Raw genomic sequence first — 26,399 nt, 5'->3', positions numbered from 1 at the left:
AGATACATTAAAAAAATGTTTGGTTTTTTTGGTGTTATACGAAGTATGTAAACAGAAAATATTGAAAATGCACATGTTGAAATGCGGAATCTATGCACTGTTTTGATATCCCATAATAATAGATGGCTTTAATTGACGCTAATGAGAAAATGAGGTTTTTGTCCTTTTGAGTGACTTGTTTTTTCTTGGTGCCTTCATTTAAAGTTTTGTGCCACATTTGCACTTTATGTAGAATATAAATATATACACTCCAAATATTTTCAAGGTTAAGGTAAATATAAAATGCTCACGCTGTTAAATGATGTTTGACCTGTAAATTCTTGCTGGCATGTGTGAATGTTTTAAATTCGAAAAAAATTAAATACTGTATTAGCGTGCATCAGTTTATTGTAATACATTTATGACAATACTAAACTGAAAAATCATAGTGATGTGACAAAGTATTTGCCCCCTTCTCAAATTCACAATTTTTTCCACATAATTTCACCAAATTAAAATATCATATGATCATAATCCTGGTAGATTAATGACTTAATTAATTCTCATTTTGTTACTTTTTTCACACAGGATCATGTACCTTTGAATAAATTTTCCCTTCGTAAATAAAATCTCCATTTAAAAATGTCTGATTTGTTTACCTAGGGTGTATTATTTGATACAATTGTTTGACCTTAAAAGTAAAGAAGTTGCAAAAACAAACAAAAAAATACCAAATTGCAAAAGGGGGCAAATACATTTTGATAACAGTGTACACCTTTGTTATATGTCAGAATCTTAATTTTTCTCTAAACCAAGATAATTTTTTTTGTACAGTTGTATGCATAAAGCAAAGTGTATAAATGTATGAATGAACTCTCGAGCCAGGTAGTCTATCCACCCATCCATTTTCCAAGCCGCTTATCCTCACAAGGGTCGCGTAACCACACAGAAATGTCTCCCAGACGCGGTCTTGTGGATTTTCTTATTTTCAAAAGTGCAAGCTACAAAGGGTGTCTGATCCGATACTGCAATTTCCTCCATTTGTCCCAATACTTATGTCAAAGTTCTGTACATAGCAAAAAAAAAAAAAAAAAAGATTTAAATGAAAAAAAACCCCAGCCGAAATAGATTTAGGTGTTGCCTGCCAGTGAGGATGTGTGGTTGTTACACTGAGGAGAATAATTAAAAAAAAAAAATATATAGCATATCACTGCCTTCACACAAAATGAAACAAATGAGTGCCTTTTCTTTTTGTGCGGTCTTTTCACTGTACATAATCTTGTAGCAAATTGTTTATAACGAGGGGGCTACTGTGCGCAGATACAAAGCGCACGCCTATACAAACGTCGTGTACGCATGCAACACTTTGTCCACAGTGACAACTGACAACCACAAGCTATGGTACCAAAGCTCAACGTGAAGTTTACTGTGTGTATACTTTGTGCATTGTGAAAATAAACGTGTATCAGCACACAGGCTGTGGGTGCGCGCATCTGTTTCCTTGGGGTCCTTTTCTGTGCTTTTCCCCGTTAAACGTCTCACTTCCCTCGGCCGGAGGAGTTCGGAGGCCGCCACACTTTGGCGTGTGCTCATCTTGGGAGAATTTGGCCTTGATTTGGCAAATTGGAGCCTGCTCATTCATTCGTCAAGCATAATTTGCTGAACCGTCACTCCCACAAACAACGCACACACACACACACACAGTCCCATCCGCCATCCGCTTACTTGCCTCAAAGATTTCATGTTTGCTGTGTGACATGAGTGGTGGAGACGGTGTGAAGAAGCGACGGCTCCAGATGTTCAAACAGGGACACTAACTTTTTTTTCTCATCGACTCGTCTGCCAGGTTGAGCAGAACCGCCGGTGAGTCAATTTTTGGATTACCCTCACTTGATGTCACAAAGGCTGAGATGTCGACCCAATTCGAACCTTGGGCTAAATACATTTGCCCTTTAGGCTTTATCATCCTTTATGGCCTGCTAACAGTAGAGCAAAAGTTGTGTTTTATATCTGTTGTGGCTATTCTCTTCTTTTCCACAGTAAACCAAAGAGGTTTTTTTTTCTAATGTTGTTTACATTAGCAAGCATATAATTTGCTGAAACTACACAGTTCTATTTCCTCATTCATTTACTGTATCCACAGTCCATTTAGAAAACTACACTTAACCCTCCTTTTATGTTATGAGTTAAATTGACGTGTTTGCAAATTACTCAGGATTATACATACATACTAACTGTAGCTGTATTTTTGTTTTCAATTTTAATTACACACACACACACACACACACTTTTTCATATTCTTGTCTTTAAGTAAAAAAGTAAATGCAGTTGTGAAGTGTTGATTTTATGTATTGGGGAGACAATTTAAAGCTATCTGGCCCCCTGTGAAATTTTTTTTTTTACCCCTAACCCAAATCACTAGTTGGGTCATCCTTAACAGCAATAACTGATATCAAGACTTTTCTATATCTGGCAATGAGTCTTGTAAAATTATTTTAATTCCGCAGCAATGGAGGGTTTTCTAGCATGAATGGCTTTTTTAAGGTCAGGCCACAGCAATTCAATCCGACTAAATTCTTGGCTTTGATAAGGCTGCTCCAAAACCTTCCTTTTTTTTTTTGTTTTTTTTTCAAGATATTCAGAAGTTGACTTGGTGGTGGTGTATTTTGGTTCCAGCCACAGAACCCAAGTGGGCTTTGGCCAGAGGTCACAAACTAACGGCCGGGACACTTTACTTCAGGAGTTTTTGTTAAAGAGCAGCATTCATGTTTCCATCCAACCCAGCAAGTTGCCCGCGTCCAAAAGTCCTGAATTGCGTGAAGCAGGCCACTGTTGCGTGATTTCTCCATTTGTGGATAATGGATCTCACTGTGGTTCATTGAAGTCGTACAGCTTTCGAAATGGCTTTTTAAGTCTTTCCAGGCTGATCGAAATCAATTACTTTATCCATCCATTTTCTGAGCCCCTTATCGTCACGAGGATCACGGGAGTGCTGGAGCCAATCCCAGCTGTCCACAGGCAGGAGGCGGGGTACACCCCTGAACTGGTTGCCAGCCAATCGCAGAGCACATTGAGACAAGCAGTCGCACTCACAATCACACCTAGGGGCATTTTGAGTGTCCAGTTAATGTTGCATGTTTTTTGGGATGTGGGAGGAAACCAGAGTGCCTGGAGAAAACCCACGCAGAACATGCAAACTCCACACAGGCGGGGCTGGGATTGAATCCGGGTCCTCACGACTATGAGGCCAACGCTTTACCAGCTGATCCACCCTGTCGCCCAATTACTTTATTGATCGACTTTTCTTTGGATAGTGGCATTTTTTTGCAGCTTTGAAAACTTTTGTCAAACAAGTTCCATTGAGGTTTCTTGATTGAACGTGTCTGTAGGTAATCAGCCTTGTTTGTGGTCAGAGGAAAAGAGTATAAAAACCCAAAAGAAAACCCCAAAACATTTAAAAATTGCATTTTACGTTTCCTTGGGTAATTTTTGTCTGATAAGTTACATTTGTCCGATCATCTTAAACAAACTGGCCTGGATATGCAAAGTATGAGAATTTGAGAAGGACCCCAATACTTTTTCATGGCTCCACATACCTGGACGGTGATGTAGTATCGGTGCATACAGTGTCAGAATTTCTATGAGTACCGATATTATACCAGAGTACAAAACCGGTATCCGATATAGCAGGAGAATCAAGGTACGAGAAATAGGTACTTAAGACCACGGCGTTATATCCAACAAAGGTACAGTAAATGTTTAAAGGTGTTGAATTTTATTTATTGACCTAACCTATAGCAAGAGCTGCTTTCTGGAAGTTCTTGTGTATTTGTTGGGTTAAGTTCCCTTTTAAAAATAAAGCACAGGCTATGTTATGTTGTCAGAAATAAGAAGTTAATAAAGACGATGACTCAAAGTGCTACCAGTGATGTGGTTTTGCCTCTGACACGCTACAGACTAAAGAGTGTTGTGTTCCACATCCACACTCAAATGCCGCTTCACAGTGTGTTCAGGATGCAGTCGCTCCTCGCTCTGCTGCTGGGATTTATCGTCTCCATCACCTCAGGTAAGGCTTGGAACATAATACTGTATCTAAATTTCCTGATACTAAATCACGGTTGTTTCTGCGGGATGTTGTTCCACTAAATTGATTGTCTTCTGGTAGCTCTAATTAATTTTTTTCCAGTGTTCTCGTTGTGATCAACTCCCATGATTTTTGGGTGGCGGGAGGTGTTCTGAAGAACATGCATGTAGGATTCAGCTGCTTGACCGCGAATCGGAATTTCATATATTGGTGTTAGAACACAAGCTCCTCTATTGTGCCATGTTAATTGTAACTGACCGAATTTGTTTTGCTTTCCGCTGGATTGCTGTATAATGTGTCGATGGGGGATGGGAGGACGGGGGGGTCGATGGAAGTTTCAATGGACAGCATGTATTGGTGGGAAAGTCCCACAGGAAGCATTTTAAGGGTTGAATGCTCATCAATGTGTCTCTCGGTCACATCCAATCCTGAGTATGTGCCAAAGAGAAAAATGCTGAACGTAGAATCTTAATTCTAGTTAAAGATTCAGAACAAACTTTAATTTGAATTTGTATAACCTGACTGAAAGCGCCAATTCTACATAGTGTGAGAGTGCAAGGAGGCAGCAGTCGGCAGGTCAGACAGAGGCTAAGGCATGATTTTGAACTTTCAGGACCCTCAGCCCAAAACTAAAAGACAATATTTAAGGGCATTCCACTTAACATATTACAATCCTAGCCCAAATAATGTATATATATATATGGAAGGTCTGTTGTTGCATATAGATATTAATGGCAGGCTTTATTATAATGCAAATGTTCAATGCAGGAGTTAGTTGTTCACTAGTTCACAATGCAACTTGAAGCTATGACTGTAGAAATGGCAAAATTAGACCATTATTCATCGTTAGACCACATGACAGCGGAAACACAGTCTGGTACTGAGAACTCGCTAACTCATTTCAGATTTCGAGATGTAACCAAATGTCTTTTGTCCCTTAAAGGCATAAACACTCCGCCCTCTGGATTCTACGATTACAAATGAATGTGCGAACATGTTTGAAAACCAAATTCAATATAATGGACTTAAAATGACCCGACTTCCAATTTCTTTAAGATACAAACTGTCTTTTAGGCTATTTTTTGTTACAAGCACTGTGGTGGCATAAACTTCACAGCAAGTAGCAGCTTGTCAGATTCTCTGAACATTTCTTCAAATCGGTCAGTGCAAGCTGTCAATTGTTGTTGCAAGTTGAAGTTTAGTGTCAAACTAAATGAAAAAAATGAATAAAATAAAATTGTACAATGTGTATTTAACCAAGCCATAAAACTGTCTTACAAATGTCCCCTGATTGAATGCAATCGGACAATGTAAAATGAAACCAGCAATGGTGTGGCGTTAGTTTGATGTGGTGGATATTAAAAAAAAAAAAAACAGTGCAGTAACACCTAAAGATAGACATAACAATTATCACAGCTTCGTATTCTTTCGTATATACAGTTCGTACATACGTATTCGTATAAATGCAGCTCGCTACCTGACTTGGTTTTGATTGTCTTCTTTCTATTTATGTGTGGATCGTTTGTGGCCAAGGTACACACACGAGTAGGAGCACCACAATGTCTGTTGAATTAAAGCATGAAATGACACACAAACTGTTACATTTTTACATTCTATTTTATGAAGTACATAACTGTAAAGAGCTATTTTTCCTGTTTGTTGTTGGTGTCTCTTTGAGGGTTAATGGATTTTGGATTCCTTTGATGAATGATGATTTGAGAGCCGAGTGTCTTTAATTACGAGCTTGGTTATAGAACAAATTAAACTCGTAAGGCACCTCTGCATTGTAGTACTTATTGTGGCCTTAAAATTTTGATGTTTGATGAAGATGACTCAAACTAATGATATGAGCGCAAATGAGCAACATAGCATTGCATTGTAATCTGGGACTTGTATTTTGAACATATGCAGTACAATACATTTCTCATTTTACTATTAAAAATAAAGGCAAATATTTTCCATGTGTGTGTCAGTGGTGCTAAGATCAAATTTAGGTATAAAATCCTTTCAAATGCAGCGATGGCGATTCAGACTCGACGTGTACTTTTAATACAGTTTTGAGTACACTCAGAATATAAACACAGTTCATTTTAAAAAGCTGTCCAAAAATCCATTAAAGAGCTCTTTTAAATGTTTCTTAACTACATCATGGATTTTTTTTTTCCCAGCGGAGTGGAGCCGTCCGGTGATCCAGTTAAACTCGAAGGTGGTCTCCGATCCTGAGGTGGTGGTCGACTCTGGTACCCCTCTAGATCTGCGGTGCGAGGGCGACAGACCCGTGAATTGGCAACCCAGGCTGGCAAAACACAAACGCTACATGTCTAGGGGGAGAGGAAATGTCAGCATTTTGAAAGTGGCGAATCCCTCGGCCGAATTCACCGGAACCTACAAGTGTTTTTACATAGGTGGAAAGCACCACCGCAATCTGACCTCATCAGTTCATGTGTTTGTAAAAGGTGAGCTCCTGTACACAAGCGTCACCCTCCACCCAGGTCACTGCTGGTTATAGATTCCTATCCTTTTCCAGATCCCAGCCGTGTCTTCTGGACCAGCAGCACCTTGCTGAGAGTGGTGAAAAAAGAGGGTGAGGTTTACTTGCTGCCCTGCCTCCTGACTGACCCAGGCGCCACAGAAATCAGTCTCCGAATGGAGAACGGCACCAGCGTTCCACCTGGGATGAACTTCACTGTGTACCGGCACCGTGGTATTCTCATCCACAGCCTTCACCCCAGCTTCAATGCTGACTACGTATGCACGGCCAAGGTCGACGGAGTGGAGCGCACCTCCAAAGCGTTCTCGATTAACGTCATCCAGAGTGAGCCCACTGCAGGGTTAACAGACCTCAATTCTCGGTTGATAAAGGCAGTTTTTGTTGGACTAATTATATTATTTTATCCTTCTATAGAGCTCCGCTTCCCTCCATACGTGTTTTTAGAGACGGATGAATACATCCGTATTGCTGGGGAGGAACTAAAAATTTCCTGCACTACACACAATCCCAATTTCAACTACAATGTCACCTGGATATATACTACCAAATCAGTCCGTATGATCTATGCATGGAAATTCTCTTGGGCTTAATAAAAATCATGAACTCTTTGTCTGTCTTTCTGTTGGCTTCAGAAACCCATCATAGAAGAGAGGGTCCGCTCCAGTGGAGAAAATCGTCTGGACATTCAGAGCATACTCACCATCCCTTCTGTGGACCTTGCAGACACGGGCAACATTTCCTGCATCGGCACAAATGAAGCAGGGGTGAACAGTTCGACAACATACTTGCTGGTTGTCGGTAAGCTAAGAGAATGGTCACCCGTGCATACATGATTCAGACTAAAAAGATGCTGTCAGGAACTGATTCTTGTGAGTCATGTATGCAGACAAGCCATACATTCGACTCTTGCCCCAGCTCTCCCCGAAGCTGACCCACAAGGGTCTTGCAATTGAGGTGAACGAGGGAGAGGATCTGGAGCTCTCGGTGCTCATTGAGGCGTATCCCCACATTGTGGAGCATAGGTGGGAAACACCAACATCTCTTAGCACGTCTGCACAGGAGCACAAACTTATCCGGTACAACAACAGGTACATTGACAACACATTTCCTTTGAACTGTTCTTAAACGCATTATCTAGATGCAGAGTATTGCCAAAAGTATTCACTCACCTTCCTTTATTCAGAGATTAATTTAAGTGACATCCCAATCTTAATCCATAGAGTTTTAATATGACAACAGCCCACCCTCCTCCTCCTCTGCAATTTATACACATGAACTCTTCTGGAAAGACTTTCCACAAGGCTTAGGAGACCGTTTATGGGAATTCATGACCATTTCTTCACAAGCGCATTTGTGAGGCCACACACTGATGTTGGACAAAAAGGTCTGGATTGGTCTCTGCTCTAATTCACCCAAAAATGTGGCTGAGTTTAGGATTGTGCAGCCCAATCAAGTTCAACCATATGAAACTCTCGCATTTATGTTTTTATGCACCTCGATTTGCATTAAAAGTTATAACTCCAAATGATGGACCAACACCATATTTCACCATGTGGCTTTAGAATGGGATATCACTCAAAATCATGTATAAGTAAAGGTAGGTGAGTGAATACTTTCGGCAATTTAGTGTATTTGTACTTGAATATTTACCTTATGATTAATTTATACTTTTCCTCGCTTACATTTCTACACAGATAGCTGTACATGAGTCCTTAATTTGTCGGAAAACATAATGATAATGGGTATTTTGAAATGCCTCAATGAGGTTATAAACTATGTGAAGTCACGCCCAGGATCCTTCTAAGTCAAGAAGGATATTATCTGCATGAAGACGGATTTTGTGTTCTGACACAGGAGTACGGATACCTTTATTACTACTTTATTACTCCTGTATTGCTATTCCCAGTGGGTTGATAAATAGTGCGAACAGTAGGGGTGAAAGTGGACATCCTTGTCTAGTTCATCCATGTAAAGTGAAACTTTGGGATGTGAACCCATTTTTAGTAACAGTTGCTTTGGGCGAGTTGTATAGCATTGCAATGGAGTGAATATACAGTGAAGAAAATAAGTGTTTGAACACCCCGCCATATTGCAAGTTCTCCCGCTTAGAAATCATGGAGGGGTCTAACATTTTCATCGTAGGTGCATGTCCACTGGGAGAGAGATAATCTAAGAAGAAAAATCGGAATTTTATATATTGGTGTTAGAACACAAGCTCCTCTATTGTGCCATGTTAATTGTAACTGACCGAATTTGTTTTGCTTTCCGCTGGATTGCTGTATGATGTGTCGATGTGAAAAAGGTATGATTTTTTTTAACGATTTATTTGTGTGATACAGCTGCAAATAAGTATATGAACACCTGAGAAAACCAATGTTAATATATGGTAAAGTAGCATTTGTTTGCAATTACAGAGGTCAAATGTTTCCTGTGGTTGTTCACCAGGTTGGCACACACTGCAGGAGTGATTTTGGCCCACTGCTCCACACAGATCTTCTCTAGATCAGACAGGTTATTGAGCTCTCGCTTAGAAACACTGAGTTTCAGCTCCCTCCAAAGATTTTCTATCGTGTTTAGGCCTGGAGACTGACTACGCCACGCCAGAACCTTGATATGCTTCTTACGGAGCCACTCCTCGGTTTTCCTGGCTGTGCGCTTCGGGTCATTGTCATGTTGAAAGACCCAGCCACGACCCGTCTTCAATGCTCTGACTGAGGGAAAGAAGTTGTTCCCCAAAATCTCACAATACATGGCCGCAGTCATCCTCTCCTTAATACAGTGCAGTCGTCCTGTCCCATGTGCAGTAAAACACCCCCAAATCATAACGCTATCACCCCCATGCTTCACAGTAGGGATGGTGTTCTTGGGATGGAACTCATCATTTGTCCTCCTCCAAACACGGTTAGTGGAATTATGACTAAAAAGTTCCATTTTAGTCTCATCTGACCACAAATCTTTCTCCCATGACTCCCCTGTGTTATCTAAATGGTCATTGGCAAACTTAAGACAGGCCTTGACATGTGCTGGTTTAAGCAGGGGAACCTTCCGTGCCATGCATGGTTTCAAACCATGACGTCTTAGTGTATTACCAACAGTCACCTTGGAAACGGTGGTCCCAGCTCTTTTCAGGTCATTGACCAAGTCCTGTCGTGTAGTCCTGGGGTGATTTCGCACCTTTCTAAGAATCGTTGAGACCCCACGATGTGATGTCTTGCATGGGGCTCCACTCCGATTGAGATTGACCGTCATGTTTAGCTTCTCCCATTTTCTAATGATTGCTCCGACAGTGTTTTTTTCACCAAGCTGCTTGGCAATTTCTCCGTAGCCCTTTCCAGCCATGTGGAGTTAAATTTTGTCTCTGGTGTCTTTGGACAGCTCTTTGGTCTTGGCCACATTACAAGTTTGAGTCTTACTGATTGTATGAGGTGGACAGGTGTCTTTACACAGCTAGCGACCTCACACAGGTGCATCAGATTCAGGATAATACATGGAGAGGTGATGGACGTTTAAAGGCGGACTAATAGGTCTTTGAGGGTCAGAATTGTGGCTGATAGGTGTTTAAATACTTATTTGCAGCTGTATCACACAAATAAATGATTAAAAAGTCATACATTATGATTTCTGGATTTTCTTTTTAGATTATTTTTCTCACAGTGGACATGCACCTACGATGAAAATTTCAGATCCCTCCTTGATTTCTAAGTGCAAGAACTTGCAATATAGCAGGGTGTTCAAATACTTATTTTCTTCACTGTATAAATCACCGAAGCCAAATTTGTGAAGTATGATCAAGTAAAGACCAGTTAAATTTGTCAAAAACGTTTTTCTGCAACTAGTAACGACAATTTCTTTAGATTATTACGCCTACACGTAGTTGTTTGTTTTATCAGTCACCTGAAATTGTTGGTGGAGCGCCATCCTTGACTAAATCGCAATGTTGGTCGCAAGGTGGTACGTGGTTAGCACATCTGCCTCACGTTTCTGAGGACCCCGGTTGAAATGGATTTTCTCTGGGTACTCCGGTTTCCTCCCGCATCCCAAAAACATGCATGGTAGCTTATATGAAGACTCAAAATTGCCCATAGGTGTGAAAGTGAGTGCGAATAATACTAGTTTGTTTATAAGTGGCGTGTGATTGGCTGGCAACTAGTTCAGGGTGTACCCCGTCTCTCGCTGGAAGATAGCTGGAATAAGGCTTCGGCACACCCGTTACCCTCGTGAGGATAAGCATTGCAGAAAATGGATGGATGGTCTCAATGTATTATCGAAGGGAAAAAAAATTGTAGTCTGTTGGCTAAAGCCTTAGAAAGGAATCTGCTATTTGCATTTGTTTTTTTTTGTTGTTTGTTGTGACAGCAGCTTGCAATTAGCTGTTGCCTTCCCCTGGTTTCAATAATAGTTTCGTTTCAGCTGTGTTTGCATGGATTCTCGTCTCGCGTTTGTTTTATTTATATATATTTTTTAAATCTCTAATCATCATTCTGAAAAATTTTGTTGATACAGTGGACCAGTAATGTTGATAAAATTCTGTGGGAAACTGTGTTTAAAACTTTATGCAACTGTACAGGGGTTAATAGGCCATCTAAAACTTTTTACTTTCTGTTTAGCTAATTGAGAAATGTTTAGGTTAGTGAAAAAAGTTTCAGTAGTTTTTTATTTGGCTTTTTAATTTATTTTTCCCCAACTATGAGTACTATGCAACTTAATAAGAGGCAAACCAAACATTTGGGTGTCTTGACCTTTTACTATATCGTGCATGTCAAAATGGATATTGTACATAATAGACTTGCATTACATGTAATTGTCTTTACAATTTCTCCTTTTGCTGAAGTAAAAAAGTTTAACTGGTACATATACTTTTAAACAAGTGTCTGTACTTCTACATGAGTCAGAGTGTGAGTACTTTTGCTACCTTTGTTCCCAGGTAATGTCACTCATGAAAGCCGTAAGTTCTGTTTTATATCAATGTGGAAGTGCAGAAGTTCTAAAGTGGTCACGATTAAATTGCTCTTCCTTTATTTCCCATCAGATACCATGCGATATTGCAACTGAAGAGAATGAATGCTCAGGAGCAAGGTCAATACACCTTCAGTGCCCGGAGTGATTTGGCCAACGCCTCCATCACATTCCAAGTTCAGATGTATCGTGAGTGACATGTTCCGCACGTTTGGCTTAACTCCCCGGTCCCGATATTGTGCTTTATGTGGAATTGTTTTCTTCTCACTGGCAGTGAGACCGGTTGCCATGGTGAGATGGGAAAATGTGACTACTCTGACATGCACGTCCTTCGGATATCCTGCCCCGAGAATAATCTGGTACCAATGTTTTGGAATACGTCCCACGTGAGTGTCATTGCCAAGTGAAAAATAATTAGTTTTTTTTTTATTCAAATGAGCATTATTTAATGGATGGCAGACATACCGTGGACATGTTGCAATAATGTGGTTCCAATAGGCAACAGTAGCTACGAGCTAATCTGAAACGACTTGAACCTTGGAACAGGGAAGTCACAGTTCAGATCCTGGTGTGGAGAAATGTTTTTGAAAAAAGTAGTTTTGGAGGGATGCTAATCTGCTTTCTGACAGTTGTTGAGGTGTCAGATAAAAACTCTTCCATCTAACTCTTCTGTTCAGGGTCACCCAATGGATGGGGTCCAACCTCATTGGTTCAGTCAGGAATTGAGTGGGAATTAAATGAGGATGAAAACCAGCTATGTTGACAACTTCCACCAAAAGTCTATTAAGAAATTTCACCAGTTTTTGGAGCCGCTTATCCTCACAAGGGTCGTGGGAGTGGTGGAGCCTGTCGCAGCTGTCAACAGGCAGGAGGCAGGGTACACCCTGAAGTGGTTGCCAGCCGATCGCAGGGCACATTGAGACAAACAGCTGCACTCACAATCACACTTCGGGGCAATTTAGAGTCTCCAATGAGTGCATGTTTTTGGATTGTGGGAGGAAACCGGAGTGCCCGGGGAAAACCCATGCAGGCAAGGGGAGAACATACCAACTCCACAAAGGGGGGACCAGGATTTGAACCCTGGTCCTAAGAAGTGTGAGGCCAAAGCTCTATTCAGTTGCTCCACCGTGCCTTCACCAGTTAAAAAATATTGAATTATTGATTCATTTTATATTCCCTGCGATTGGCCAGTGACCGGTTCATGATGCACCCTGCCTCTGGCTTGAAAGTAGCTGGAATACGCATCAGCGCGCAAGGAACCCTAGTGAGGATAAGCGGTACAGAAGATGAATGAAAGAATGCATTTGTTTTGTATGATGCCAGTTTTCAACAACACTCCCTTCCATTAACTGGGCTTTTTGCTCAAAATCCTACTTACCATTGTCATAATCTAACATTAAACCTGTTTGCAACGAGACAGGTGCAACGAAAGCACTACCGGGCTGCAGATGGCCACCCCATTGCAAGCTCAGACTGTGGAGGTTCAGAGGGAGGAGTACGGGGCAGTGGCAGTGGAGAGTGTTCTGACCGTGGGACCGTCAAACCAGAGGATGACAGTGGAGTGTGTGGCCTTTAACCTTGTTGGAGTCAGCAGTGACACATTTGCCATGGAGGTTTCTGGTGAATATTCATAAATGCCCTTCTGAGCTCCAGATTAAAAAAAAAAATGTTTTATCCAAGTCATGAGGACGTGATTTAAACCACATTTGATGTTCTGGATGAAAAAAAAAAATTATCTCTCACAGTCAGCTGTTTTACTTAGGAGCTCAATGTTCTCCTTTCACGATATTCACGATCCATTCTGAAGACTGATGCAATAGCTTTTGCAACATAGTTAGTCACTGTAGATAAATGTTTTTTCTTTGTTTATGCAGACAAACTTTTCACCTCCACCTTGGCCGGTTCTGCAGGCATTCTATCCATCTTCCTTGTGCTTATGGTTTTTGTGTTTTACAAATATAAGCAGGTAAATTGGAAGAGACAGTATGCTGGCAGCTTAAATGCAAATTTAAAACTATGCTTCCCCTTGCTACATTCATCAGAAACCCAGGTATGAGATCCGTTGGAAGATCATTGAGGCAAGAGATGGAAACAACTACACATTTGTTGACCCTACGCAACTGCCATATAACGAAAAATGGGAGTTCCCACGGGACAAACTCAAGCTAGGTTGGTAGCTTGATTTATATGAAATAGTCTAACAGAAAAAAATCCCTGCAGATCCAAAAGACGAAATGTATTGAATGTCCCGTCTTTACAAAGATAAATAAAAGTTTACACTGTGAGAGAGGTAGGTATTCAATTAAAGTCACCATTTGTTTTGAGTGGTTTCAAGTGATTAATTTTGTAATGACAGTTCAGTATTCTAGCTCTACAGTAAATGATGATTATCATACCAGAGTTTCATGCATTAATATAAGGATGAAAGTAGTTTCAAAATCATGAAGTCAGGTCCAACTTCGCAGGCAAGATCTTAGGTGCTGGAGCTTTTGGAAAAGTGGTGGAGGCCACAGCCATTGGTCTTGGAGAGAAAGACAACGTCATGCGTGTGGCTGTGAAAATGTTAAAAGGTTTGAATGTTTATTATTCTTCCAGGAAATCTAATAAGCACAATCATCATTTTCATGTAATCGAGTCAGTGACGGCGGACTAATGCCACTGTGTCGTTTGTTTTGAAGCCAGTGCCCATTCTGACGAGAGAGAAGCTCTGATGTCAGAGCTGAAGATCCTGAGTCACTTGGGACACCACAAGAACATCGTTAATCTACTGGGGGCCTGCACCTATGGAGGTAACACAATTCCCACATCAAGTAATATGCGTGTAGATACAGTACGTTTTAGTTGAAATGGTCTTCATGTGCCATGGTTCCCCTCCAGGACCTGTGCTGGTAATCACAGAGTATTGCGGCCTTGGGGACCTATTGAACTTCCTCCGCCAGAAGGCAGAAACATTTATGAGTGTTGTCATGAACCTGCCTGCCATAATGGAAAGCGCAAATGACTATAAGAACATCTGCAATGAGAAACTTTTTATAAGAAGGTACGCCACCAAAGACAATGGCAACAATGATGGAGTTTTGAACTTTTAACCCTTGAACACTAAAGATTTGGGCTGAGAATCTGAGAAGCAGGCCTTCCTCCATTGAGTTTACAGGTGATGTGGGGTTTCTCCAGGTCGTGTGGCTATCTCCCACTTTCTAAAAACATGCATGTAAGGTTCACTATAGCGCTCGTGCACTTTACGTCATAAAATCACGTGACTTTTGTTTACGCCGCCATATTGCCCGTCTAACAAAGCATTGATCACTGCTAAGTCGGTTGGAGACGACGCGAAAATATGTCTTATAGCACGACGAGTCTTGTCCAGTACCGTTACACATTTAGAAGGTGAAAATAAACAAAGGTACGTGGAAAAATTAGATAAACCCGGCATAGAGGACCCATATTTAATGCCGAAGTCAATGTTTTCGCCGATATGAAATTGGACTGTTAATTCGCTTCCGCTTGTCTTGGACAACTGGATCTACACATGTATCTGGTGAGTAAGTCGTCGAGATTTACATGCAAAAGTTTGAAAGCGTATAAAAGTCTGGACCCATACAAATACTTAGTTGTTGGATTTGTTCTCAATCAGGAATAAATCCCACATAGTGATGGGTTGACGGCCCGTGAACGCGGAAGCGTGTTCGGCCACACGGTAACATTTGCCAGAATCCATCAATGTTTTCAGCTACTATTCAATACCCAATGTTAAAACAAATGACCCCTAGTTTTACACAAACTCACATTAACTATGATTGAAAAAAAAGAGGACGGAGTCATCTCCACGGAACATACACAGAAGCGATTGCGGCTAGACTTAACTCCCATAAACCTCTGCGATAGTTTTTTTTTTTTAAATGCATTGTTCTCAAATGAAACAACTTGCTTCTTGATAATTTGAGATTGAGAAAAATACTACCTATCTGAAATGAAGCGATTGCTACACAGGTGTTTGTGTACTTTGTTTGGGCACTATCCATTATGGTTAATTGCTGAAATCCATTGATCTTTTCTGGTCTTTTCAGGTGGTATTCAATAGAATGATCTCTTTGAAGATCTGTCTCATCTGTTGTGACAACCAACAGCACAACAGGTCTCGGGTATTGTAAATATTCTCCTCCTGTTCAATGTCTCCCACAATGTCGAGCAGCTCTGTTTGACCGGCAATATGGCACCGTGAAAATGGTGACGTCACGTGCACAAGCTCGATAGACTCTAAAATTGTTCTTTGGACGTGAATATGAGTGTGAATGGATGTCTATATGTGCCCTGTGATTGATCAGTGACTAGTTCACAACGTAGCCGGCCTCAAAAGTTCTCAAAGTCTTGTCTCATCCCTGTTTTGGACCTGATTTCTGTATAATTTACAGTTGAATTCCAAATATTTCTATTTTGAGTTTCCCAACATTTTGTGACTGTGTCATCCTACAGTGACAGCGGGATCTCTAGTGAGTCGTCCAGCAGCTACTTGGAGATGAGACCGTGTCAGCTGCCTAACAGCAAGCCATTACAAAGTAACGTCATTTTTTTAACTAGAAACTTTCCTTAAACAAACACAGCTCCGTGGCTAAAATGATGGGACTTGTGCCTAAACGCAGTGTATGAGGAGACCGGAGAATGCCCGTTGGGCTTGGATGACATGTTACGGTTTTCCTACCAAGTGGCTCAAGGCTTGGACTTTTTGGCTGCCAAGAATGTGAGTTGTTTTTTGGCCCTATGTTATTATCTAATCTTGGAAAGTATAATCTGCTTCTGTTCTAATAGTAAAAAAAATATCTTCAGTCATAGGTTTAGTGTTCAGAATGATGCATTCTTCCGTGTTAGCAAAGTATAAACCTCCCCTTCATGGCCAGGACTGTTGAGAAAATGTATTTTGATCAACTGAGGAAATTTTTTTCACTTAAGTTGACTTTTTGACATTCAATTAGGTTACCAAACTCAACACAGTACAGAATTAGCTCTCATCAAAGTGCGAAATGATCTGACGACATGTAAAAGTTCTAAAACAGTTCAGATCCTATCTGGAGGAAAGGAGTTATTTCAAACCCATAGAAAGTTTTAAATCGCATCGAATGACCTAGCCAAAACTGTTCCCTAGAGGGTCATTTTTTGGACCCCTTCTCTTAAGCTGGTTTATGCTTCCCTTCTTTAAAATGCATGATTAATGTAACTATACAGATGACACACAGTTATATCTACCAATGTCTCCAAATGACCACAGTTCAATTTAGGCATTATGTCCATCTAAAACAAACTAAATGGGTAAACCAAAATTTCCTTCAAATAAACCACAACAAAAGCGACATGAATATTTTAGCCAGTGCAGAAAAAAGGATTGCTGTGAGTATAGGTACAGATAGCTGGTAGAGTGCAACCTGCTTTTCAGCAGTTATACCAAATCAATCGCTAAAACAGTCTTCTATGAGCTGAAGAACATATGAAGAGTTTGTTTTCAAAACGAGACATAGGCATTTTTTTCAGATTTACGAAACTCGCGCCAAAGTTATCCATTCGGGGCTGGATAATTTTGGCGTGAGTTTCGTAAATCTGAAAAAAATGCCTATGTCTCGTTTTGAAAACAAACTCTTCATATCCACAGTGAAGGCTTCTATCTCTCAAGCAGATCACCAGAGGTTGGTCCATGCTTTTCGCCTCAGGTAGACTTGACTACTGTAATGGTCTTCTGATTAGACTCCCCTGAAAGAGCATTAAACACCTGCAGCTCATTCAGAAGATTGCAGCTCGGGTTCTGACTAGAACGAAGAGGTCAGAGCATATAAATCCTTTTCTGAAAGTCCTTACACTGGCTTCCCGTCAGGTTTAGAATATATTTTAATGTTCTGCTACTCTTCTATAAATCACAAAATGGTTTAGGTCCTGAATACATGAAAGAAATTCTTATGGAATACAAACCCAGTCGGGCTCTGCGAGCAACAGACTCAGGTCAAATAGTAGCGCGCAGTATCCAAGGCAAACATGGTGAAGAGGCAAAGGGCTTTTATGAGGAAAAATCAGCTAAAATAGTTGATTAAAGAGGAGAAAATGATAAAGGGTTGGCCTAACCCTATACAAGATAAGCAGTAGAAAATGGATGGATAAATGGATACTAATCTTTCATAATTTAAGCCTTAAAATACCCCCACCGTGTTATAGGACGGCCACATAGTTTCCAGGCAGGACACGCCCCACTTCAACATGATTGGCTCTTGCGTCGAGCGAGGCCGCTTCTATGGCGGCGATGTAATGAGACGACTGTTGCAAACATATTTCACATTTCTATGAAGTCAAAAGACAAGACTATTGTCATGGTTAGGTGTAGGGCTACACTGCAGTTGGTGTTTAAAAGAGTTTAGGATGGGTTAACAGGATTGAAGTGGGTTAGGTTGAGTGGGAACTATGTTAACAACGTCCCTCTAGAGTCAGATCCTTCTTTTACCGTCTGGAAGCAATAGTTCTACACTTCGACAGGGATAGAGCAGCTAATCATACCGCAGAGGCGCGTGTCCTGGAGCAACTAATATTGGACCTGGGCATGTCTTGCCTGGAAACTACCTACGAATTGTCATAACGCACCCCTCCCACATGTTGGAATGACAGAACCTTATTCCAACATAATGTTTTAAATATTTTAACACAATAACTCCCAAGAAGAGAAATATCTCCAAGTAGTGTTTCTGTTTAATGAGACAGGCTGCTTTCTTTTGTGCAGTGCATACACAGAGACGTGGCTGCTCGAAACATCCTTCTGACGGACCACAGAATAGCCAAGATTTGTGACTTTGGCCTGGCACGGGACATCATGAATGACACAAATTATGTGGTGAAAGGCAACGTAAGGACACATTTGTCAACCTTATTTCTACAGTTGCACACATGCTTCAATGGATTTAGCATCTTGTCTGTTTGAAGGCACGTTTGCCAGTGAAGTGGATGGCTCCAGAGAGCATCTTTGACTGTGTGTACACTGTCCAGAGTGATGTCTGGTCTTATGGAATCCTCCTGTGGGAGATCTTCTCTCTGGGTGAGAAGACACACATGGAAACCAACACACATCCAAGAGATGGCAAAAGCAAAAGTACTCATACTTGGCACTTAAGTTGATCTACTTTCCACGTGCTTGTGTAAAAAACGGATTAATATTATCGATTCAACCCCTTAAAAGGAGAGTTTTCATTGTTGAAACTGCTAACAAGATTAAGAACAGGATGAATGGAGCCTCACTTTATTGGCCCCCAGCAAAACCACCAAAAGTCGAAAAGACTAAAAGTCACCCATCATAAGTGTGTACAAGCAGGACCTCAAATAGATGATGTGTTTAGTCATGATAAATACTGCAGTCACAGGGAAAACACATCTAGTTTCAGTAAAATACCAATGCTAGCAATACTAGGCTAGCATGAACACCGCAAAGAAGCTGATGCTAGACACCTTTGCTATGTTGCTAATGGAGTGTCCCAATCACACTAAATGTTATCTATTGTAAGTTGTATAATTTTAAATGTACGAATTGTTACACGTGAATTTAGACTAAAATCCCCTTTACTCAAACCAGCAAAATGTGATAAGACAGTTGTATTGCGTTGAAGACAATTTAATCACACACACAACAATGCAACACAGGCACGATAAAACAACTAACACAAAAGTTCAAAGACCGAGTAGTCTAGCCAAACGGCGAATAGTCACCAAAGTTCAACGAATGTTCCCAAACATGTAAATGTTCTTTCCAGCGAATGTTCCAGAAATGTCCAAAGATGAAATGCAGTAGGCATCCGTGTAATTGTCCCAAGCAGCGGTGCGGTCGTAAGAAGCCCCGTTGACGGTCTTTCTCGTCCGTATATAGGCACTCGTCGGAACATTCTAGAATTCCGCATCGTAATAACTTAAAATTATAAAGGGAAACCACATCACAAAGGATTCGCATCATAATAACCTAAAAGGATGAAAGGAAAGAGAATAAAGAATAAAAACACACACATAACACAAACAATTAAAAATCAAAATGAGGTGATGAACATACGTGTAGATCAAAAGTGTAGTTTAAATCCATGTCCCATTTAGATTCCTTTTCATTAACTTTTTCTGATCATATGCCATTGCTAAACAAGGGTGGGTATTTTTACGTTTTCCAGTGTTTCCGTAACAGCACGGTGAATTAGCAGCTAGCACATGCCACTCACAGTTCAGCGGTTGTAGGTTGTAATCTCACCCACAGCTTGCTTGTTCTCCTGTGTGGGTAGTTCACTTTTCCTCCCATACTGCAAAAAGCATGCATGCATGGTTAAGTGAAGAATGTGAGTGCGCATGGTTGTTTGTCTTTTTGGATGGCGACCAGTTCAGCGTGTACCCTGGCCCTTACCCAAAGTCCACTCCAGTACACTTGAGACCTTAGTGAGGATAAGCGACACAAAGAATGAATGTCTGGTTACTCCGCTGAAGTTTCAGCAAAGCTCCTGAAGCCCAAGGTAACAGGACAGCATGAAGCTGCTGAGGTGCGCTTCCTATGCCAGTAGCAAATGAGTGACGCATTAAGGTGGTGCCAGAGAGTGTTTTTATCGCAGTTCATGCTAAGAGCTTTAACACATGTGACATTTTTCATCCACGCACACACACACACACACACACACACACACACACACACACAAACTCTGATTTTGTGCTGTTGCTTTCTTGTGTGTGGTTGTGCACCACCAGGAAAGAGCCCTTACCCCAGCGTGGCTGTGGACTCCAGGTTCTACAAGATGGTCAAACGAGGCTACCAGATGTGTCAGCCAGACTTTGCTCCACCTGAGATGTAAGCTCCTCCTCCTTTCCAGTAGCACGTGGAATTGGCTGGTTCAATTGATGTGGGATGGAGGGAAGGGGTATGGATGAGAGATAGTCAAACTCATTTTCTCATTTGCCCCATTGTAGTTACACTTACCTCCACAAGCCTGTTATGACTGTGAAAAGATATAAAGGGTCAATCGCTACAGCTGTGGTTTCTGATATGGGCGATATGTGCAGCTGCCTAAGGAAGCATTCTGTGTGTGTGTGTGTATATGACGAGTTTTGATACATATTTTAGTTATAATGATGATGGAGCATGACTTGCTTTCGCGAACCCCATAAAATGACGATGGCGGGACAAATCGGCTCCCCCTCCTCCGAGCCTTGAGTTTGACACTCCTGATATTGGACGGGATCAGATCAGATTTTTTAATAGATGACGATGTACAAAGACGACTGGTGGACAGACTGCGAGCTAAAGCAGGCAGCGGAAAATACAGAAGAATGCGTGTTCTTCTAGCGAGCGGGTGAGTCTGAGACTGTATCTATTTTTCGCGGATGTCACACCGTCCCGGAATAATTGTGCTGCGGACAGAGTGCAGACTTGAATGTGAGTCAGTTCCCACTCATCTGTTGTCCCTGTGTGAGTCAGGCCTCAGTTCTGCTTGTTAGCCACATGATCGCCATCCTCGTCAGCCATGGAACTGCTATTTCACGGCAGCGAAAAACAGACTCGGGCAAGGAACAAACCTCTCTTGGCCAAGCATGTAAACACTTCCTTGTAGTTCCCCTTGTTATCGTTGGAACTTTAACCCTTACATACTATACTGCTCATTTTGACATATAGTTACTTCCATTTGACAACAAAATAGCCTAAACATCATCCCTAAATTTGAAAATGAAAAATTTTGTCCTTTTGTGTGAGTGTTTACTTACCAAGAGGCTTTTCTGGGTCAAATCTGTCCTATGTCTCCTAAAAATGGATTTTAGAGTTACCAGTGGATTAAATCAAGAAAAAATGGTGGAAAGTTGAAAATGTAAATTTACGGCCCAATGTATTTATTCTGGTACAATGCTCACACTATTCTGGTGAGCGACTTTTTTCCCCCACGGAAATACGCACTTGTTGTTGTTTGAATGTCTACGAGGAAATCTTGAAATACTGAAAGAGTGACACAGCCTTAGCATAATCAAACGTACAGAAAACAAATACAACGGTCTGAGGGTGCCATAGTATTAGCGCAAGATCTGCACCGGTAAAAGCAAGTACATGTACTATACTAACAATGGATAGTTGCGACTTCCATTATTTTCATGTCTAGGATAAACTAGAAGAGTAGATTGTTTGACAGGAGAGGTTTTTATCTAAAAACTAGGGGTGAAAGTACAAATATAAATATATTATAAAAATACAAATTACTTTTCTCTAAAACAAAGATGATATAATCATCTAAATCTGAATTCATTGTCGGACTTTTAATGTATATGGAAAAAAAATGGGTGACAATTATTTTACGCAGAACATACTATAAAGTACAAGTTGTGTCAGAAGAATTTCAAGACTGGTTTTACAAAAGGCATATAGAGGAACTGCAGTTTCGGTGACTATACTGTTGCAGATTATTTCATTCATACGAAAACCAAAGCAATATATCCCATAAGAAATAATTTAAATGAATCAAGTACAGACAACTCAAAAAATACTTTTTAAAAATAATAGCAGTCGTTTTACAGTAAGCTGTTAACTACAAATAAAGAACGTGGATAAATGAACATTTAACAATTCATTCATCAATTATCAATTTTACCTTAATTGAAGTTCTTTGATGGTGGAAGCAGGAGTGAAGGGAACAATTTTCATACTTAAGCACTTCTTTCAGGAATTTTATTGTTTCTCACTTTCCTTCATCAACTCGCTAGTACTCAGAACTTTCTGTTATAACGTGTAAAAGGGATTCAACCAATGGGAAGGTGCATTCACAGTGTAGGGTTTAATGAACATCTTAATGGAATTGACCCCTCCGTACAGGGCACTTAACCAGGCCTCCTGAAGTGACGTCACGCCACGTGTGCTAACGTCAGACAAACAATTAGCAAAAATATCGGCGCAGCAAGAAAAGAATAGAGCGAAACTGTCCGATTTACCGGCTGATTTCTCACTCGCACTCTTAGCTAACAGTGAAATATCGTTGTAAATCAGCGAGGGGTATTTACATGGTATTTACATGCATATCGACGGAGAAACCATTGATATTAGCGCGAGAGCTTTCCGGAGTCGGAGGAAGACCGAGAAGCCACATAATATAATATATTATAACCCAAAGACGAATTCGTCATTGACAGTTTCCTATTTTCGTGTTACATATCACACTTATGTGCAGAATCTGTATGTGTATCTGTATAGCCGTTTGTGAACCGCCGTATGAAGGAGAAGAAGAAGGCGAGGCTTGATTTATGAGTTGTTTCTCTCATTTTCTTTGTGTAACGTCACGCGCTCCCCTCAATAATTATTTTTGAATTAGTGCCGAACCTACGCAAGTCCCGACCGAGTACGACAATCACTACTTTAGTGTCCTCAAACATCTTTCCTGCAGTCTTGGTGTACGTTGAAGGCTTTTAGGACTGCTAGTCCGGTTTAGCTTAGCTCATTAGCCGCGAACAAAGGGACACGTTTGTGCAGTCAGATCATCGCAAAATATCGCTCAACACAGATCAAGTGTGTCAATCATTCCCACTTAGCTATGTTATGCAAGCGAAGAACTGCTAATTCATTTATGTGAGACGTGTATTGAAAATCAAATATAGGGCATACCTTCGTGCAAACATATCTGTTCCAGTTGATGGATTCAGTTGATCATGCGGTCTTCCTCAAAGTTTGATCCATCAAAGATATTTTTCGTACTCGGTCTTCTGTTCCGGTTGATTTTAGATGGATTCAGTTGATGGTGCGGTCTTCCACAAAGTTTGATCCATCAAAGACATTTTTCGTACTGGGTCTTCGGTTTTGGAAAGGGTACGAATTGAACTCCACTAACTCGCCTTTCAGGATACCTGTCGTCACTATTACAAAGTCCGTGACTACACCTCTTAACCATATCTATTGTTAAAGAACCCAAATACGCGATAAAACGCTAACAAAAGCTATACTGGACCATGCAACGTTGTCTGAGGGAACAGCGGGTCCAAAAGGGGCGTGGTTTATGCAGATCTCTGGCCTCTGATTTGTCAGCGACGCGGACGACGCAATTTCTACGGATGGGTCAATTATGAAGCCCCCCACTCTGCTCGGCAACACTCTGGCAAGTTGCGGTCAGATCAGCGTAAAGGCCGGTCAAAAGTCAGGCCTTCAAAATAAAAGCAAGGCCCCATGATGGCTATTTTGTGCTTGCTTACTGAACGCATTTAATACGCCACAAAACCTTTATTACATAGTGTGCTTTTATTTTGAAAGTCCCACTATTGACAGGATGTATTCTGCCAATGTTGCTGAGCAAGGCGGGATGGTGATTTCCGTGAGTTGTTAATAAAAACTTGCATTGTGAAAAGTTTAATTTTCCCTTTCGTAGTAATCTAAGTGAGACTTCTCTGGAAGTATTCTTCTAGGATCTTCCACTGCTGTCTCGATGTCATCTGTGTCGTCTACCGGGAAGTGTCAGATGCTCAGGAAATTGTCAGCAGGAGCGTTGTCGTGATAAAGCAGCTACGAATTGTCTGGCTAAAATTCTCGCCACTTCTTTCGCACTGAGCAAAGCAAACAGTGGTGGATCGTCTGCTTCATTTGTGTGTGTGTGTGTGGGGTGGGGGGGTTGTAATTTCGGTTCGTGACATACTGCACAAACATTTCTAAAACACTTTTTATGTCTGCATGGAAGATGAATAGTGTGAGTTAGTGTCCCAAAGCCTCCAACCAAACTTTACCTTAAAATATGACCAAAAATGAAATTCCCCCTTTTCCTGCAGCTATGATATCATGAAAATGTGCTGGAATCTGGAGCCCACCGAGCGTCCCACTTTCAGCAAGATCAGCCAGATGATACAAAGACAGCTCGGTGAACAAGTGCAACAGGAACAGGTGAGCTGTCTGCACAAGGAGAAGAACATCCGGTTTTGGATAGGAACATGTAACTGGCCCGTTACGAATACGGACTGGTTGGTGCATTTGCCACACAGTTGTGCATGCTTTTTTCCACCCCCCCCCGCCCCACACACACACACGCACACTCACACACATTCCAAAAATAGCCCACTGGTGTGACCGTGACCAGTTTCTTTCGAACTTGACCACCTAAACTGCGTTTGTCCCACAGCTAATTTATCAGAATGTGCAGCAGCAGGAGCAGGAGCAGCAGCAGCAGCAGCAGCAGCAGCAGGTCACGGACGCCGAGCGGTGCGACCGGCCCAAGTGCTGCTCCGCCCCCTGCGAGCAGTCTTGTGACCCCGAGGAGGAGGAGGAGGAGGAGGAGGAGGAGCACCCTTTGATGAAGACTAACAGCTATCAGTTTTGCTGAAAATCCTTGACCAATGAAGTGACGTCGGTAACTTCCGCTCTTGTCAACAACAAAAAAAACCCTTCAAACTTCTAGACGTGATCGCAGGAAACACGCTTTTAACGCTTCCTCCTCTGGGCGGAGGGATCATCTAGTTCCATAAATCCAGAGGAGTTCATAAAAAAACAATATCGTACACTACAGTATGTTTTTCCCACGGGAGCGAACATGCATCTGTATTTTATTCCACAGCGAACTCAGTCGAAAGCGAACAAGTGCCGACTGTGTATAAAGCGCTCTTAGCTAAGTTTTTTTCATTTTCATCCCTTGGATAACTTTAATTGAACAGCGTTTTTTTTTTTTTTTTTTTATTCTAGCGCGTGCCAAATGGACTGTGAAGGAGGGAAAGAATGACAACGTTGTCTTTGCCCTCCACACTTTGGTCATAGCAGGAGCTCTTGTGACACGATTACAGTCGGTGGGGCTTGTTGGCGACATGTGATCGGACCTCTTAAGTCAAATGCATTCTCCACAGGTTCAGGACCGCTTAAGCGCAATGACGTGCATCTGAACTACGCACGGCAACCAGTGGATGCACCGTAGAATGAACGTTTTATGCTTGACAATGTGAATGTTTGTGTGTGTTCTTCGGACCTTTTTGTGCATGTTCCATATAATCTTGACTTTTGAACATATGTAGCAGTCAGCCTACACTGCCAAATCAACGTATGAAGTAACATAAGCTGTGAGAGATGCGTATGCCACACGTCATTCCAAATGTGCTTGCATATGCGGTAAATGCTAAGGATCATGTACTGTATATATCTCCTAATGTATATCAAGAAGTATCTTTATTTTAGGATTGCGCCGAGGTTGTAGAGATTGGATGCATAGTATATGAGATGTGTGATTTTGTGCAAGTGAGACAATCTTTGATCATAATAAAAATCTTTACACTGAAACTCAAATGTGAAGTTTGTGCAGTTTTTTCTTTTCAACTTTTTGACTCTTTTCCTGACTTTTGTTCTGATTGATTTCCCTTAGCTGCAATCGGCTGGCAAACTGCCCCAAGATAGCTGGGATGGGCTCCAGCACTGCCGGGACCCTTGTGAGGATAAGGTGCTCAGAAAATGGATGGATGGACGGATAAAGGCCATTCAGATCACCTTTTGTGTGGTTTCAACTTAAGAAATGTTTCTTCTTCTTAGTGTAGCACTTTACGAACATACTTGTTTTATGCGATAATTGCAATGGAATGAACTTTAAGTTGACAGTGTCTCTTTTTAATATTCAGTCTGTGCCTTTTAGATGGAGATGAAACAAGCGCTTTAGAATTTTTTTTTCTTTTTAAGGTTAAATAAAACAACAACAAAACCAATTATTTAAGAGAATTGATTTTTAAAAAATGGCCACATAGAACATTTAGTTTTTTGTCTCACTGTCTGAAGTCAAATCAGACTAAATCTCTCCTGTTTCAAGTCAGACAGGATCACCAAAATTATTTAGTTTTGTAAAACATCATAATAATGACAGAGAGAATTTCATCAAGAATTTTAAACTATTTTCTTTGAGGTCAAAAGTTTACAGTACA

General features: G+C 41.1%; 1 protein-coding gene and 1 long non-coding RNA gene across 5 annotated transcripts; one reads left to right on the top strand and one right to left on the bottom strand.

Annotated features, from left to right (window-relative positions):
• The first annotated feature begins 1,584 nt into the window (after positions 1–1,584).
• On the top strand, positions 1,585–25,769 carry csf1ra (colony stimulating factor 1 receptor, a). 3 transcript variants are annotated; one of them, XM_061834016.1, is made up of 22 exons: positions 1,586–1,842; positions 3,936–4,045; positions 6,232–6,519; positions 6,591–6,878; positions 6,969–7,105; positions 7,187–7,352; positions 7,441–7,642; positions 11,584–11,699; positions 11,785–11,896; positions 12,931–13,130; positions 13,385–13,476; positions 13,553–13,679; positions 13,976–14,080; positions 14,189–14,299; positions 14,388–14,550; positions 15,984–16,066; positions 16,151–16,248; positions 18,262–18,384; positions 18,462–18,573; positions 20,247–20,346; positions 24,282–24,393; positions 24,629–25,769. In XM_061834016.1, exons 2-22 carry the CDS (start codon positions 3,970–3,972, stop codon positions 24,827–24,829), a joined length of 3,012 nt encoding a protein of 1,003 aa, XP_061690000.1. In that variant the 5' UTR covers positions 1,586–1,842; positions 3,936–3,969; the 3' UTR covers positions 24,830–25,769. The 3 variants fall into 3 exon arrangements, with proteins under 3 accessions (XP_061689997.1, XP_061690000.1, XP_061689998.1); XM_061834013.1 differs by having other exon boundaries at positions 1,585–1,842; positions 6,591–7,105; XM_061834014.1 differs by having other exon boundaries at positions 1,750–1,842; positions 3,984–4,045; positions 6,591–7,105.
• On the bottom strand, positions 18,442–21,225 carry LOC133508263 (uncharacterized). Of its 2 annotated transcripts, XR_009797014.1 has the most exons (5): positions 20,261–21,225; positions 19,912–20,053; positions 19,733–19,810; positions 19,239–19,485; positions 18,442–18,569 (listed from the first exon to the last, which is right to left on the bottom strand). It is a non-coding gene; the product is annotated as an uncharacterized LOC133508263 (long non-coding RNA). The 2 variants fall into 2 exon arrangements; XR_009797013.1 differs by lacking the exon at positions 18,442–18,569 and having other exon boundaries at positions 18,650–19,485; positions 20,261–21,222.
• Positions 25,770–26,399: the final 630 nt, after the last annotated feature.

This window comes from Syngnathoides biaculeatus, chromosome 11 (assembly GCF_019802595.1).
Source record: "Syngnathoides biaculeatus isolate LvHL_M chromosome 11, ASM1980259v1, whole genome shotgun sequence".
Taxonomy (NCBI): Eukaryota; Metazoa; Chordata; class Actinopteri; order Syngnathiformes; family Syngnathidae; genus Syngnathoides; species Syngnathoides biaculeatus.
This window is presented reverse-complemented; position numbering and strand designations above follow the sequence as displayed.